This window comes from Ochlerotatus camptorhynchus, unplaced genomic scaffold (assembly GCF_037179485.1).
Source record: "Ochlerotatus camptorhynchus isolate MF236.1 unplaced genomic scaffold, CSIRO-AGI_Acam_v1.1 ptg000207l, whole genome shotgun sequence".
In the NCBI taxonomy this organism is placed as follows: Eukaryota; Metazoa; Arthropoda; class Insecta; order Diptera; family Culicidae; genus Ochlerotatus; species Ochlerotatus camptorhynchus.
This window is the reverse complement of record NW_027040697.1, coordinates 406,194-422,831: the sequence shown is the minus strand read 5'-3', so window position 1 is coordinate 422,831 and position 16,638 is coordinate 406,194. Positions and strand designations below refer to the sequence as shown.

At 41.5% G+C, this 16,638-nt stretch overlaps 1 protein-coding gene across 7 annotated transcripts in view; it reads left to right on the top strand.

The window, feature by feature from the left end:
- Window positions 1-14,709, top strand: part of LOC135703040 (furin-like protease 2) — a 1,186,720-nt gene extending 1,172,011 nt beyond the window's left edge. For all 7 annotated transcript variants that reach the window (XM_065224146.1, XM_065224145.1, XM_065224144.1 and 4 more), the window contains one exon: window positions 13,671-14,709. In XM_065224146.1, coding sequence (XP_065080218.1) covers window positions 13,671-14,036 — 366 coding nt within the window. In that variant the 3' untranslated portion in view covers window positions 14,037-14,709. The remainder of the gene's footprint in view (window positions 1-13,670) is intronic.
- Window positions 14,710-16,638: the final 1,929 nt, after the last annotated feature.

Genomic DNA, 16,638 nt, shown 5'->3' with positions numbered 1-16,638 from the left:
CTTGCAGATGACGGTGTGGTTTCCGTGGACTTGCAAGGACCATTGCAAAGTTCCTTAGATAACTTGTCTTCTTGGGCTAGGAATCTAGGGATCGAATTCTCGCTGCAGAAAACTGAACTGGTAGTGTTTACTCGAAAGCGGTACCCAGCCCAAATGCAGCTTAATCTTTTGGGCAGAAACATTACTCAATCATTGTCTTTCAAGTACCTTGGGGTCTGGTTTGATTCAAAGTGCACTTGTAATACCCATATTACGTATTTGAAGCAAAAATGTCAGCAGAGGATCAATTTTCTCCGTTCAATTTGCGGCACATGGTGGGGTTCTCATCCGGGAGACCTCATAACGCTTTATAAAACAACAATTCTCTCTGTTCTAGAGTACGGCTCTTTCTGCTTTCTCTCGGCAAGAAAATATCACTTAATAAAATTGGAACGAATTCAATATCGTTGTCTGCGTATTGCTCTCGGCTGTATGCATTCAACGCATAACATGAGTCTCGAGGTTCTGGCAGGAGTAACACCCCTCCAGAACTGTTTCTGGGAGCTCTCTCTCAGAATACTAATCAAATGCGGAGTGATGAACACACTTATAATTGAAAATTATGAAGAAATTCTTGGGCTGAGCACACAATTCATGAGAATCTACCACCACTACATATCGTCAGATATGTGTCTTCCTTGTTACACTCCAGACCATGCTCGCTTCACCAATCGCAGTTCCTCAATTGCATATGATCTGACCATGAAACAAGCAACTCATGGGATTCCCGATCAACTTCGACCTATTATTATCCCGCGTATTAATACTGAAAAGTACCAACACGTCAATTGCGTGAACAGATATTTTACAGACGGGTCTCGTCTCAGTGGATCCACTGACTTCGGAATCTTCAATGAAAACTCTAGCGACTTCCGCAAACTCAAAGAACCTTGTTCCGTTTTTGTTACTGAGCTGGCAGCAATCAACTTCGCATTGGGGATGATTTCCAATATGCCCACAGACCATTACTTCATCTTCTCGGATAGTCTCAGTTCGGTTGAGGCTATTCGGTCGATGAAACCAAGTAGGCACTCATCTAATTTCCTTTCAAAGGCAAGGGGGCTGATGAGTGTGCTGGTTGAAAGATCATATATGATTACCTTTGTATTGGACCCCTCACATTGCTTAATCCCAGGCAATGAGAAGGCGGACTCTCTCGCAAAGGTGGGCGTGCAGGAAGGCGCATTTTAAGACAGGCAAATTTCACACGATGAATTTTACCATTTAGTGCGTCAGAGTACCCTTTCGAGTTGACAAACCGATTGGGACAATGGAAATCTTGGACGGTGGTTACATTCAATTATTCCTAATTTTTCTTCGAGAGCGTGGTTTAAAGGCTTGGACTTAAGTCGTGACTTCATTCGCGTGATGAGGAGACTTATGTCCAACAACTACTCGCTAGATGCTCATCTCAATAGAATAAACCTCGTGGACAACAACATCTGTCGGTGTGGAAACGGTTACGATGACATCGATCACGCAGTTTGGCAATGTACGGATAATTACGCCGCCAGAGAGCGACTTTTGAATACCCTTGAGGCCCAAGGAAGACAACCCTATGTTCCTATCAGAGACGTGTTGGGAACTCACGATGTCTGCTATATGCAGTCAGTTTAAGTGTTTCTTCAAATGTCTAGTATAAGAATTTTATTCGTTTGTCTTTTGTCTCTCTTTAATAGTTTTTGTTTGTCTTGTCCCCCCGTCTCGATGAGTCTCATCGTCACCCACCATAGCCGGTCGAACTCCAGACGAAACTAGAACCGCACTACCATTCATACTGGCGACAACGCTCTGATGAGACAACGAAACCTTACCCCCAAGCTCCTCCCCTGATCCTATCCTTCGAAAATGTACCTCTCTAACCTCGAGTAAGCCGCGAGTATTCGGCCCAACTCCTACTAGACATAGAATTAGGTGAATTTTGTTACAAACAAAGAACAATGAACTATCGGCTCCGTAAAGCTAACGCGATTGAGCCTACCAAATAAACGAACTATTTAAAAATAATCATGAAATTAATGGAAATGTCCTAATGTTCTCCGATATGAACCTCGTAAACAATGAAGGTTTATGCTTTAACATGCTAAAATATATTTTAACGTTTGGATTATGATTCCGCATGTAATTTTTGCAGGGTTATGTTTAACATTTTTTGTTTAATTCCAACAAAAACTCGATACTCTAGGACAACAAAAACTCGATACTCTAGGACAATGACAATTTTGGAGATCTGTGGCAACTAACCGTCACTCGATTTGCTTCTTATTCTTCTTCTTGTATTCCTAAATCATCGCTTTCTAAAAGTATTGGTAAAATTAATTTGTAGCGTGCGTCGCCCTGCCAAAACCATCAAGGTATCATGTATATCAACTGGTATGGCGAGCAAAATCTTAAATACATCAGCAAATGTGACGTCACACCATCTAGGGCATAATAATGTCGTTGACAAAAAAATTACATAGCGGCGCCGGTGGTGTAGTGGTAAGCGTGATTGCCTCTCACCCCAGCAGGCCTGGGTTCAATCCCAGTCGGCGCAGCCGGGATGTTTTGAGGCATAACATCTCTGATCACGCCTTCCTTCGGAAGGGAAGTTAAGCCGTTGGTCCTCGGTTCATGAGTTGATGGGTCGATAGGCAGGGTCCAGGTGTGGGAGCTGCTGCCTCCCTGGCGGTAGCATTGGTGCTCAGCCCGGAAAACAAGATCGACGGAAAACAAATCAAGGAAAAAAAAATTACATTGTCATGCCGTGCTGTAGGCAATTTTTATTACACCCCCGAAATTAGAAAAACCTACGAAGAATACAATTGCAAGTGAATGTGTTTTACCAAGGAAACACTTGCTATAAATTTTCGGATGGCTAGTGTGTGAATGTATGAGTATACTTAAGATGATGATTGAAAAACTTTTCAAAAAGAAGACGAATAACAATTGAGTGACGGTGTCTTGAGCTTTAAAACAAGTTGCGGTATTCCGAAATAAATAAAAATTTAATCATGCATTAAAACCAACCGGACCGCTTCCATTGGAATTGTGCCCCCTACCCTTTGCATGACGCCTGGAGTCGCCTATGTTTGAAGCAAATGCTGAATCGAGACAGGATTTGCCGGTGGGCTTATCACAAACCACGTCGATGATCCTTGCGCGATGCCACAGCCAAAGCAATGAATTTCTGACGGAACGTGAGCCTTAATTTTCCCGCATGTAGGGTTGATGAAGTTTATGATGATGATGAAGATGTTGATGATGGTAATGAATTTCAGATTGAGGTAGTCGAATACACCATAAACTGCGCTGCAAACAGTGCCTTAGAGCACTAGGCTTGATGCATTATTATTGCATACGATGAGTCCTAAAATTGATAGAAATCATACCTTTAAAAATATTTTTTAAACTGTACTTTTAATGCGGTATAGAATATAGGAAAAACTACAAGGGACAGCCCTATAGGGTTGTACGCAATGGTGACGTAGGTCTACGTGGTCTTATATAATCAATCTTATTCGTTAACTGCAGCAGGAGCTTGTGTTTTGTGTAGGAATAGGAATTTGAGCGGGGTTCTCTCTGTTAATAATCTTTAGTATGTCGCACTCGACATAGATGGCCCACAGCGACTCTCGAAGAGCTACTGATTCCGCTCAATAGCGGTGCGGCTTCTTCCTCCTTCAATGGGTGCTCATTAGACTGATGCAAAATTGGAAATTTTCGCTCCACAGTGCTCAAACGGTTTCAAATCAGGTCATGCCTCCCAAAATTCAAACTCATTTGGTAAGAAACTGACTTGGCACAAACTATTCGAAGTTGATATGGAAATTACTATGGGAAAACCAAACTTTTTGTTCATTGCCTTCGACACATTTTCCATATTGCTTTCTCGTAAATTTCTATAACTTATCTTACGGGAAGTTTTCTAAGCTACAACTTTGCGCAATATCGTTTTTCAGCCAAATGTCAAATTAAAATGATATTAATTGTTTAAGAGATTGATAATCTTATGGCATGATGAAGCAGCTGTTCTATGGGCAACAGTGCATTCTTCAGTGTGACATAGTAGCCATGATATTTGTGCTCTATTCTTCGCACCAGAAACACCAATGTTGCCTGCTGAACAGTTGAATGAGCATAATCATAAGACATCAGTGACTTGAATCGTTAATAACTTTTGTTCCTTACATTTGATTGAAAGGTGAATTTTAACAAAGTTGTAGCTGAGAAAATTTGCTACAACTACTTTTATCATTTTTAAAAACATAGTGATGTGGTGAATAGTTAGATAGATATGAACAACAACATAAGTTTTCCCATGTTAATTCACATATAAACTGGAAATGGTTTGTGCCAAGTCAGTTTCTTACAAAAGTAGTTCAAATTTTGGGAGGCTAGGCAGGACCCAATTAGGAACCGTTTAAGCACTGTGGAGCGAAAACTTCAAATTTTGCATCAGTCTAATGCTCATGTGGGCTGTGGTTCACTGCTTGCAGTCAGCTTTTCGTTGTGTGCTGAAGAACACCACCACTCACCATGCGGTGATTGTATAAACACCGTTTGGTGAGACTGGTTGGAATTCAACTTTGAAATCTGTGTTAGGGCAATCGCTTTTTGCAGGCAATCGGTGATAATTTTAATTAAGAATCAAAATCCATCATCTCTGGATCAAAATCAGACCATTTTCATGCTGCGACCCCCAATGTTGCCTGCCTTAGAGAACATGGTATGTTAGATATAAACATATCTAGATAGATCTGGAATTAGGTGTAACAGCTTATGCAAACAATGACTTCTTTCGATGATTTTTAGGAATTCAAGGCACGCCCACGCAAACTAACATTACCGTCGGGTAGAGGAAGTCTTACCCTACATAATGGTGATGTTGATTTGCGTGAGCAAGCCTTAAATTTCAAGATCATCATCGAAAAAAGCCATTGTTTACAAAAGCTGTTACGCCCTAATTCCAGCTCTATCTGGATATGAGAACTGACATCCAATTGATGACCTGTGTCAAAATTTCCAAAAATACTCTGTTACAAATTTATCATGGTCCTAAAAAGGACCGTTTTGTCGTTATGGTTTAGTAATGCTGAGCTATAAGGGTGTTAAACACAGATGAGGCTGGTGAGCTGTATGTTGTTTTGAATGAGAGTGACGCGCTTGGCATAGATGGCTCACAGTGACTCACGATCAATAGCGGTGCGGCTTCCTCCTCCTTCTATGGATGCTCATGTGGACTGCGGCTCACTGCTTGCAGCCAGCCTTTCGTTGTGTACTGGAGAACAATGTTCAACACCACGCGCCGATAACACTGCTGCTGCTGATGCCGAGGACCGGACACCACCACACACGGTGATTGGAACTGAATCCGATCAGCGATTGAGGCCAGCCTTGGTAGCTAGCTGCTTGCGGGGAGCCTTTCGTTGTGTACTGGAGAACACCACCACTCACTACGCGGTGATTGAATAAACACCGTTTTGTGAGACCTTGTGGAATTCAACTTTGAAATATGTGTTAGGGAAATCGCCTGTTGCAGGCAATCGGTGATAATATTAATTATCAAAGCAACAGTTGCATATTCTTTCAATTTTCAATAGTGACATTTTGAAAAATGATAAAGTCTTAAGATGCGTAGAAATATTACTAATCCATTAGTGATAAAATTATTGAAATTGGTCCAGGGGCAGCTGAGTTGTTAACGTTCAAAATCTTTCATAATTTGTTACATGTTCCATTTTCGGTTTTCACAAATTGTACCCCCATATAGAAATAACAGACGTGTTCCTGCGTCAAAAGTTCAATCGATTTGCGGTCTTCGCCAAAGTTGTTCAGTACAGTTTCCTCAGTCTTAGTCGCATGTTTGGTAGAATTTGAGCAAAGATTGGAATAGTTTTGTTCCGTTTCCCATACATTTTCCCATACAACCTTTAAAGCTTGGTCGGAAATCCAGATCATAAACCAAAATTTTCAAATGTGGCACAGTTGATGGGGACCTCAATACGATTCGAAAGAACTTAGGGGAGCCAGGGGCTTTGATTCTCCATATAAACTTGACCCACTTTAGTGACCATCTAAAACCTCCCTTTACTTATAATTATTTGTTTGAGCTTTCACGATGTTCCCTGGATCTCATCTAAGCTTCATAATTTCTCAAAACTTGCGGTTAGAACCTTAACCTTTTCTAAGAGCTTTTCTGAATATCTGGGTGAAACAAAGTTCCCAAAACATTTATGAAGCTCCCTAAACTCATACAAAGATTTTTTTTCCTTTGGTTTGTTTTTTCCGTCGATCTTGTTTTCCGTGCTGAGCACCAATGCTACCGACGTGCCAGGAAGGCAGCTCCCACACCTGGACCCTACCTATCGACCCATCAACTCATGAACCGGGAACCAACGGCTTTACTTCCCATCCGAAGGAAGGCGTGATCAGAAATGTTATGCCTCAGAACATCCCGGCGGCGCCGACTGGTATTGAACCCAGGCCTGCTGGAGTGAGAGGTAATCACGCTTACCACTACACCACCGGCGCCGTAGATACAAAGATCAATGAAGTTCTAAGAAGTTTTTTTTTTCTTTATTAAAGAGACTTTCAGCCTTGGGCTGGTTCGTCTCTCGTTCTAAGTTCTAAGAAGTTTAATGCACTTCTACGATATTTCCTGAGCTTCTAGGAAAGTTCCTGAATGTCTACCAAATTTGCTGAATGGCTGCCAATTTTTCCAAACTTCCACTTAGTCCTGAACTTTTAAAAATCCCTGTAATTCTGGGAAGTTTTACTAAGGTCGAAGAATTTCTACGTACACTAATCTAATCGAATCTAACACCAACAAAGCCAGTTCTTGACAGTATCCTGGAAAATGATGGATAAAGGGTGATACGGTCAAAATATGGTCAAGGGAAAACGCGTGTAAATCGGTGAAATCGTTTATTTAAAAAATCAAATTAAATTTCTTTTTCAAGTTCAATTAGTATAAAATTCAGGAAAAATATTCAGTTAGGCTTCCGCTTTTCCAAATCCGAATTGCCGGGCCTTACGCTTGACCCCTGCCATCAGATTTTGTACAGCCACCTTGTCCACCTTCTTCGCCGCAGAAAGCCAGTTTGCCTTGAACTGCTGCTCGCCCTTAGCAGTTTTTTTGGTCTTCTTTAGGTTCCGCTTGACAATAGCCCAGTATTTCTCAATTGGGCGGAGCTCTGGCGTGTTGGGAGGGTTCTTGTCCTTGGGAACCACCTGCACGTTGTTGGCGGCGTACCACTCCATGGCCTTTTTACCGTAATGGCAAGATGCCAAATCCGGCCAAAACAGTACGGAACAACCGTGTTTCTTCAGGAAAGGCAGCAGACGTTCATTCAAACACTCTTTCACGTAAATTTCTTGGTTGACAGTCCCGGAAGTCCCGGTACAGATGGCTTGCCAAACCAGATATTTCTTTGCGAACTTTGACAGTTTCATGTGCTTGAAAACATCTGCTACCTTTCCCCTTCCTTTTGCCGTATAAAACTCCTGTCCCGGAAGCTGCTTGTAGTCGGCTTTGACGTAGGTTTCGTCGTCCATTACCACGCAGTCAAACTTCGTCAGCATCGTCGTGTACAGCCTCCGGGATCAATCTTTGGCCGTCGTATTTTGTTTATCATCGCGATTTGGAGTCACTACCTTCTTGTAAGTCGATAGTCCGGCTCGTTTTTTGGCTCGATGCACGGTTGTAGACGATACACCCAGCTTATTTGCGGCATCTCGGAGAGAGAGGTTAGGGTTTCGCTTGAAACTACCGGCAACTCTCTTTGTCGTCTCAGCGGCTTCCGGTTTTCGATTTCCCCCCGATCCAGACTTCCTGGCTGTCGACAAACATTCCCCAAACACTTTAATTACATTTGTAACGGTTGATTTGGCAACTTTTAGCGATTTTGCCAACTTTGCGTGCGAGTAGCTCGGATTTTCGCGATGCGCGAGGAAAATTTTGATACGCTGCTCTTCTTGCTTGGACGGCATTTTGACAACTGAAGAGTGAATTCCAAAATCAAAATAGGAGCAACATTCTACACACACAACACCTTCAAAATGAGGGGTGTTCAGGTTTTTTAAATGCAAAATTGAAAGAAATACGTCAAGTTGATATTGACCAAATTTTGACCGTATAACCCTTTATACCTCCATATTTTTTCTTGTCTATTTGATATATGTTACACATCAGAAATAATGTCGCATAATGTGCGGCATTTAAGGGGCAAGATGATTCAGATACATTGGGCCTGTTTGAATCTAAGATCCTTGCATAAACTATACAGAATTAAATTTTGCCAACTGTTGCTTCCACTCACTTGCTATAAAATAATTTTTTTTTCGGGTTTATAAAATCATTAGATGCTATAATGATATGTTGTACTGCTTACAAGGGTTGCTTCCACTCACTTGCTATAACAAATTATTATATCATTGGATGTAATTATGATGTTTTGTGCTCGTAAGTTTAAAGAAGAAGTTTTAATGTTTGTGTTTGACATATGAAACCTGTCAATTTCGCTTTCAGAGAGTCACAATCAGCGATCTTATGATTCGCAAGCGTTCACTCACAGTGAGCGCTCACGAATCGTTAAGTCACTGATTGTGACGCACTGAAAGCAACACTGGCAGGTATTATGTGTCAACCACATACTTCACGACCTCTTCTTTTAACCAACAAGTACTAATTATCATTATAACATCTAATGTTTACATGATTCTGAAAAAAAATATAGCAAGTGAGTGAAAGTAACCCTACTGTAGATCAAGTTTTTGAGCATCTCAGATGAATCAATTTATCAGGAAAAGTGAAAAAGTGCTCCGTTGCCTATGTCTCACGGCAAAAATTTCTAGTCACAACCAGGTTTGCTGTCACTCACTTGCTATAAAAAAATATATTTCCAGAATTTTGGAATCACTAGATGATATAATGGTATTTTGAACTTGTTGAAAACACATACTGAAGAGGTTGAAAATCAATTGTTTGACTCATAAAACCTGTCAAATTAGCTTGCAAATAATCACAATCAGCGATTTTACGACTCGCGAGCGCTTACTCTGAGTGAACGCTCACGAATAATACAATCGCTGATTGTGACACTCTGAAAGCGAAATCGACAGATTTTATGTGTCAAACACATACTTTACAAACTCTTCCTTTATTCTCACATGTACAAAACATCATAATAACATCTAATGATTTTATAATTTCGAAAAACATTTTTTATAGCAACCCTGCTCACAACACTCTTTTAGGCGTTCTGATATTCATAACTAGAGGCTGAACCGATCGCTTAGTTTCAATTAAAAAGACGTATATTTTCAACACTATCTATTTATCATAAATAATACTTCTACAGTCAGGAATCCTTATTGCCGGGGTAACGGGGGCTTGAATAAGGAACCGCGAATAAGGATACCCACAGCTTATGGGATTTTCACTAATGGGGGCTGTAGTGGATTATCTCATTTGTTTCAATACATAAAGCTATACTGTCTTAGACAAAGTTGCTGTACTGGGTTAGACCAACAAGCCTGTTCCATTGGATTCGGGTTAAATTGAGAACTACGCCGCTAGAGGCGCTTCACTTTTATGTTACTTATGACGGGCGCTATAATATATGGATCATATTTCCAACATAGAATATTTCATGATCCTGACCATATAGAAAGTTACTGTCTTCAGCAAAGTTGGGCAGGTGACCAAGTCCTTTTGGATGGTGGCCATATTACTTCAGAACTCTCTCACTACGCAGCGCTAGTGTGCATGTGAAATTCTTATATAAACTGTATCTCGAGAGCCTGGCCATATAGAAAGTTGCTGTTTTCAGCAAAGTTGTGCAGGTGAGCAAGTCCTTTCGGATGATGTTCATATTAGTTCAGAACACGCTCACTACGCGGCGCTAGTGTGCAAGTGAATTTCCTGTATAAGCTGTATCTCGAGAACCTGGCCATATAGAAGGTTACTGTCTTGAGAAAAGTTGTTCAGGTCACTAAGTCCTTTCGGATGATGGTCATATTATTTCAGAACCCTCACACTACGCGGCGCTAGTGTGCACATGAACTTTCTTAATATGTTATGCCTCCAAAGCTTGTCCATATAAGATGTTGCTGTGCAATGTGAGAACAGGAACCGGAAAAAGATGACGTGTAGAGGCCGGAAATCGATGTCAGATGCCATTTTGGAATTCAAGATGGCGGCCATCGGTTCAAGAAAAACTGTCAAATACCGTACAATATGGATATTTTGGGAAAGGGGATGACGTGTAGAGGCCGGAAATCGTTGCTAGGCGTCATTTTGGAATCCAAGATGGCGACCATCGGGTCAAGAAAAACTGTCAAATACCCTACAATATGGGTATTTCCGGATAGGGAACGACGTGTAGAGGCCGGAAATCGATGTTAGACGCCATTTTGGAATCCAAGATGGTTGCTGTTGTTGTTGTTGCCTGCTTTGATAAAACTTACACATAAATCAATTTTACGGATGTCCCGGATCTTCTCACGGACCATCTGGTGACTAATCAGAGCCATTGAACAGCTAATGTATCTAAAATCACCATTTAACTACACTCCACATAGTTGCAGAGTAAAATCAAGGCTTACTTTGATCAAATTTACACAGCAATAAATTTATCAGATTTTCCGGATCTTCCAGCGGGTTATGTCGTGACCACTCGGAACAATTGAACCGCTAATATAACAAAATTCACCATTTTACTACATTTCACGTAGTTGCAGAGCAAAATCAAGGCCTACTTATATCAAATTTACGCAGCAATACATTTTACGGATGTTCCGGATCTTTCGGCGGGCCACTTGGAGCCAGTGAACAGCTAATATATAAAAAATCATAATTTTACTACATTATATACAGTTGCAATGAAAAATCAAGGCATACTTTGATAAAATTTACTTAGCAACCAATTTTACGGATGTTCCAGATCTTTCGGTGGGTCATCTGGTGACCATTTGGAGCCAATGACCAGCTAATATTTCAGAAATCATCATTTTACTGTATTCCATATAATTGCGGAAGAAAATCAAGGCCTACTTTGATCAAATTTACACAGCAATCAATTTTACGGAAGTTCCGTATCTACCAGCGGACCATCTGGTGATAACTCGGAGCCATTGAACAGCTAACATATGAAAAATCACCATTTTACAACATTTCTCATTGTTGCAGAGAAAAATCAAGGCCTACTTTGATCGAATTTATGTAGCACTAAATTTTACGGATGTTTCGGATCTTCCGGCGGATCATCTGGTGGCCACTTGGAGCCATTGAAACGCTTATATATCTAAAATCATTAATTTACTACATTTCATATAGTTGCAGAGAATAATCAAGGCCTACTTTGATCAAAAATACATAATAATCCAGATTAAGGTTGATCCAGGTCATCGGAAGGCCTTCCGGTGGACGCTCAGTATTTAGAACCAGGTTATGGGTTGATTTTGTTAAAATATTAATCAGCACTACCCATAGATGCCTGTTGCTGTGGATTTTCAGCACCACCTTGTTGTAGACGACTGGTACCTTTTCTCCCCCCGATGGCCTCTCGGAAACCCGGAATAAAACCGGAACCACTTGGCCAATCTGTTCCAATTTTTAGTAGACCAAAATTTCGAACATTTTTCTACTCACTGTGAAAATTTCAACCAATTTCATGGTTAAACAAAAAAGTTATACCTATGCAAACATTGCTATTCGTATACCTTTTCGTAAAATTAAAAACTGGACAAGCGCGTTAGTCCCTCCCCAGAAGTAAAGCAGGTGGTGTTCGTTTGAAACGCTAATAACTTTTCGGGGATAACTCGGATTCACATCCGGTCATCAGCCAAGATGTTCCCAATACTCCAAAAGTGATACATTTTGTACACGAAGAAAATTGACCCACTACAGCGCCACCTAGAGCCGCGAATGTGAAAGTGGCTCGCTCCCCCATACATTTTGTCGATTTTCCCCATACAAACTTCAAGCCGTTTGAGCGAGGGGTTCCCGTGAACCAAATGACTTCAAATTTTGGCAGGGTGATTCTGACCCCCCAAACTACCATACCAGAGGGTAGCGTTTGAAATTCCAGACTTTGACTTTTTTTTTCCATATAACGCTGAAACACTCTAGTGACCATGGAAAACATGTTGCCGCCATATTGGATTCCAAAATAGCGTCTGGAATCTATATCTGGCCTCTACACGTCGTCCATTTTCGGAAATTCCCACATTGTAGTGTATTTGACAATTTTTCTTAAACTGATGGCCACCATCTTGGATCCCAAAATGTCATCTGGCATCTATTTGCGGCCTCTACACGTCGTCTCCTTCCAAAAATATCCATATTGTAGGGTATTTGACAGTTTTTCTTGAACCTATGTTCGCCATCTTGGATTCCAAAATGGCATCTGACATCGATTTCCGGTCTCTACACGTCATCTCCTATCCGAAAATACCCATGTTGTTGGGTATTTTACAGTTTTTCTTGAAACGATGGCAACCATCTTGGATTCCAAAATGGCGTCTGAAATCGATTTTCGGTCTCTACACGTCGTTCCTTTTCCGGTTCCTGTTCTCACATTGCACAGCAACATCTTATATGGACAAGCTTTGGAGACATAACATATTAAGAAGTTCATGTGTACACTAGCGCCGCGTAGTGTGAGAGTTCTGAAATAATATGACCATTATCCGAAAGGACTTAATCATTTGAACAACTTTGCTGAAGGCAGTAACCTTCTATATGGCCAGGTTCTCGAGATACAGCTTATACAGGAAATTCACTTGCACACTAGCGCCGCGTAGTGAGCATGTTATGAACTAATATGACCATCATCCGAAAGGACTTGATCACCTGCACAACTTTGCTGAAAACAGCAACTTTCTATATGGCCAGGCTCTCGAGATACAGTTTATATAAGAATTGCACATGCACACTAGCGCTGCGTAGTGATAGAGTTCTGAAGTAATATGGCCACCATCCAAAAGGACTTGATCACTTGCCCAACTTTGCTGAAGACAGTAACTTTCTATATGGTCAGGATCACGAAATATTCTATGTTGGAAATATGATCCATATATTATAGCGCCCGTCATAAATAACATAAAAGTGAAGCGCCTCTTGCGGAGTAGTTCTCAATTTAACCCGAATCCAATGGCACAGGCTTGTTGGTCTAACCCAGTACAGCAACTTTGTCGAAGACAGTATAGCTTTATGTATTGAAACAAATGAGATAATCCACTACAGCCCCCATTAGTGAAAATCCCATAAGCTGTGGGTATCCTTATTCGCGGATAGCCCGGCAATAAGGATCCGGCAATAAGAGATACCGGCAATAAGGAATCCGGCAATAAGGATTCCTGACTGTATCTCCTTAAAATTTACAATCAATTATTAATCCAAATTGATTCGAGCAAATGACCGACCACCGAAACTTAACCACTCAACTAACACATGTTCCCACATGTCTTCTTTCTCCTATTTCATTCCATGCCGCACAACATCTTGGACCCGAACCTGGCTGTCTATCCATCCGTGCCACCGTTTGCTGGAGGAAATACACCGGCACAAATTAAAAAAAAAAATACCAAACCCACATCACTCGCATCACGTGCGCGGACAACCGCAACCTCGATTCCGCCGGAAGCAGAAGCGTAACCGAACCGTCTACACTGGCGTACGGTACAACAAACTATCCTCATCGGGCGGGGCCCGAACCACAAGGATATCAATACCAGCCGATGGTGATGATTTATTAGAACCAATTGTAAATAATTCCGAAGACGAAGAGGAGGACGACGATGACGAGGACACCGAGAGCGGTGCTGGTGGTGGCGGCGACCGAGACGTGTACCATGATGATGACCACGAACTGCTCGATGGCGCAGTGGTTGGCACTAGCAACAGTGGCCACAGCAGCAGGCAAAGCCGGTTTGCGGCCACTGGTCATCACGGTGCACCACGGCGAGGGACAAGGCAGCAGCAGCAGCGTTCGATACGATTCGCAAGGACTTGAAAATGGCAGGCGCGCGGCCGGGAAAAAAACGGTAAAATGTGTGCTATAATAGGCGATAACAAATTACTATAAATATTTACTTAAGTGTGGGGGAAAGCGCCACCGAGGGAGGGGTAGAACTTGGTTCCACATAAAAGAGACAAAGAAAATGGAAAACATTCTGCCTTCCTTCAGGACAGTTCGTGGAAGCCTTGTTTGGAGAGAAAGAGAGACACGGTGAGAGACAGGATGCGATCGAAAATAAAATTTGAAGAAAAACACGAGATGTTTATGATGTTGATGACGGTGGGGATGATGATGATGACGAGATGGCGATAAGTGTGTATGTGTGTGTGTGTGTGTGTGTGTGCTTGTGACTGTGCGTGGGTGGTTGGTAAACAATCTTTTCATTTGACAGAAAGAAAAAAAAACTTTTTTGTTACTTTTATACACTATTATTACCGTAGAGAATAGGGAAACTGACAGAAGGCGTCGAGGCGCCACGATGGAGTGGAAAAGATGATTTATACACTGTTAAGGCACTTTTCAAATTCCGAACACAATAGACAGGGGACAGGCGGCGATTTTTGGAAAAGCTGCTTATGGAAACAGAGGGAATTGATTGTCATGGGAACGAGGGAAAATTGAGCGATTAGTAGCTTCGATTGAACTTTTCTACGAGGATGAGTGGCTGGCTTTTAAACATTGTTGGATTTCATTGCTTAAGACCATCGGTTCAATTAGGCCAATTGATTTTGTTTTTTTCGTCATAAAATTAGGTAAATTGCTTCGTGAATTCTGAATTTATGTAATTCTATTGGAACTTTCAAAATAATGCAGTGATGCGACAAAACACATCGTTTTTGATCATATAGTTGCTACTTGAAGCAATTGATTATTTCTCGTCATGGTAAGTACAAATTATGAGAAGCAGCAGTTTATTGCCCAATTAATGATTTTGCTCAACACAGTGCAATCGACTTCAAATCAAAATCAGATCATACCTGGGAACTGGTCCAGCGTAATGCTTATTATCCAAACCTTTCGCGTGAAAGGTCACGAGTTCAAATCTTATCCCCGGACAAGTCGCTAATGACCCAAATGCGAAAGAGTAACTATAACGCAAATGAAAAGTTCCTATCATCCTTTGAATATTTCGGTAAATGAAGATTGTAGTCCTAAAATGTACTGGCCATTCGTTTCGAATTGCAATAGGAAAGGAGGGCTGTTCTTCCCTCGCACAAGCAATGTGCACAAAATGTTTATTTAGTCCATGTAGGACATCCACCCATTGTTACCACATAGAGCAGTCGTACAACAATAGCACACTTGGAAATAACTAACGGAGATGGTAATCATTAGGGGAAATGACTCTAATGTTGGCCTATGGATCTAAGATTGGGCACATCGTTAAACATTTGCTATTTATCAATTTTATCTGGATGAACGCGTCATTGTGACGGTACTAATGGATATTTTCGGTCGCTATTGAAAATTTAGTCGATTACTAAATTTATGTATTGGCCCAAGTTAGGGGCATTTAGGCCTACATTACATCCATTTCCCCTATTCAGATGTTTTTCTTTATTATTATTATTATTATTATTATTATTTAATTTTATTCATCGGACTATTGTCTACATGAAACAACCTTAAAGCTAAAACAATTCAAGTGTTTCTAAACCGTGCCAAAAAGCGAGATGAAGATTCCCCAAATTCGAATAATTCTTCGACAGCCGTAAACGTACGCATCATAGTTGTTAGTGGTTCGTTGTAACCGAACGCCGTTCGATGGTACCGCGGTTGGAGAAGGGTACCACTTCGTAATGTTCTCGATGGTACTCGGATATCCAACAGCGAGAGAAGCCTCGAGCAGTCGACCTCACCATTCAATAGCTTGGCAACAAAAACTGCTTGCTGATTTTTCCGTCGGCATTTCAGAGTATCCAAGCTCAGCAGATTGCAGCGATCAGAATACGGTGGGAGATTTTGCGGATCACGCCATGGTAGATTACGTAATGCTATCCTGATAAACTTGCGCTGAACACTTTCGATCCTCAAGCTCCAAGTCAACTGATGAGGAAACCAGACCAAGGAGGCATTTTCCAGGATTGGTCGCACAAGTGAGCAATAGAGAGCTTTCAGGCAGTGTGGGTCAATGAAGTCCTTCGATATTTTCGACACAAAACCTAGCTGGCGATTCGCCTTTGTGATCAGAGCAGAGCGGTGGAGGTTGAACGTCAACTTATGGTCCAGTAGAACACCAAGATCGCTGAACTGGTCGGTTCTTTGAAGAACCACACCGTTCATGGCATAGTCAAAAATAATCGGCTGCCTGATGCGGTAATACGACATTACCATACATTTAGGTATGCTGAGGGTAAGCTTATTCCGACGACACCAATCAACGAACAGAAATACCGATTGAAGACGAATGCAATCCTCAGCAGTTCGCACCACGAAGTACAGCTTTAGGTCATCGGCATACGCAAGCTTACAGCCATCTCCAAGTAGAAGAAGTGCGTCGTTGATGTACAACACAAAAGCAACGGGCCAAGATTGCTACCCTGTGGTACACCTGACGAGTTCGTGAAATACGAGGAAGTAAGTTTTGATGCTGCAG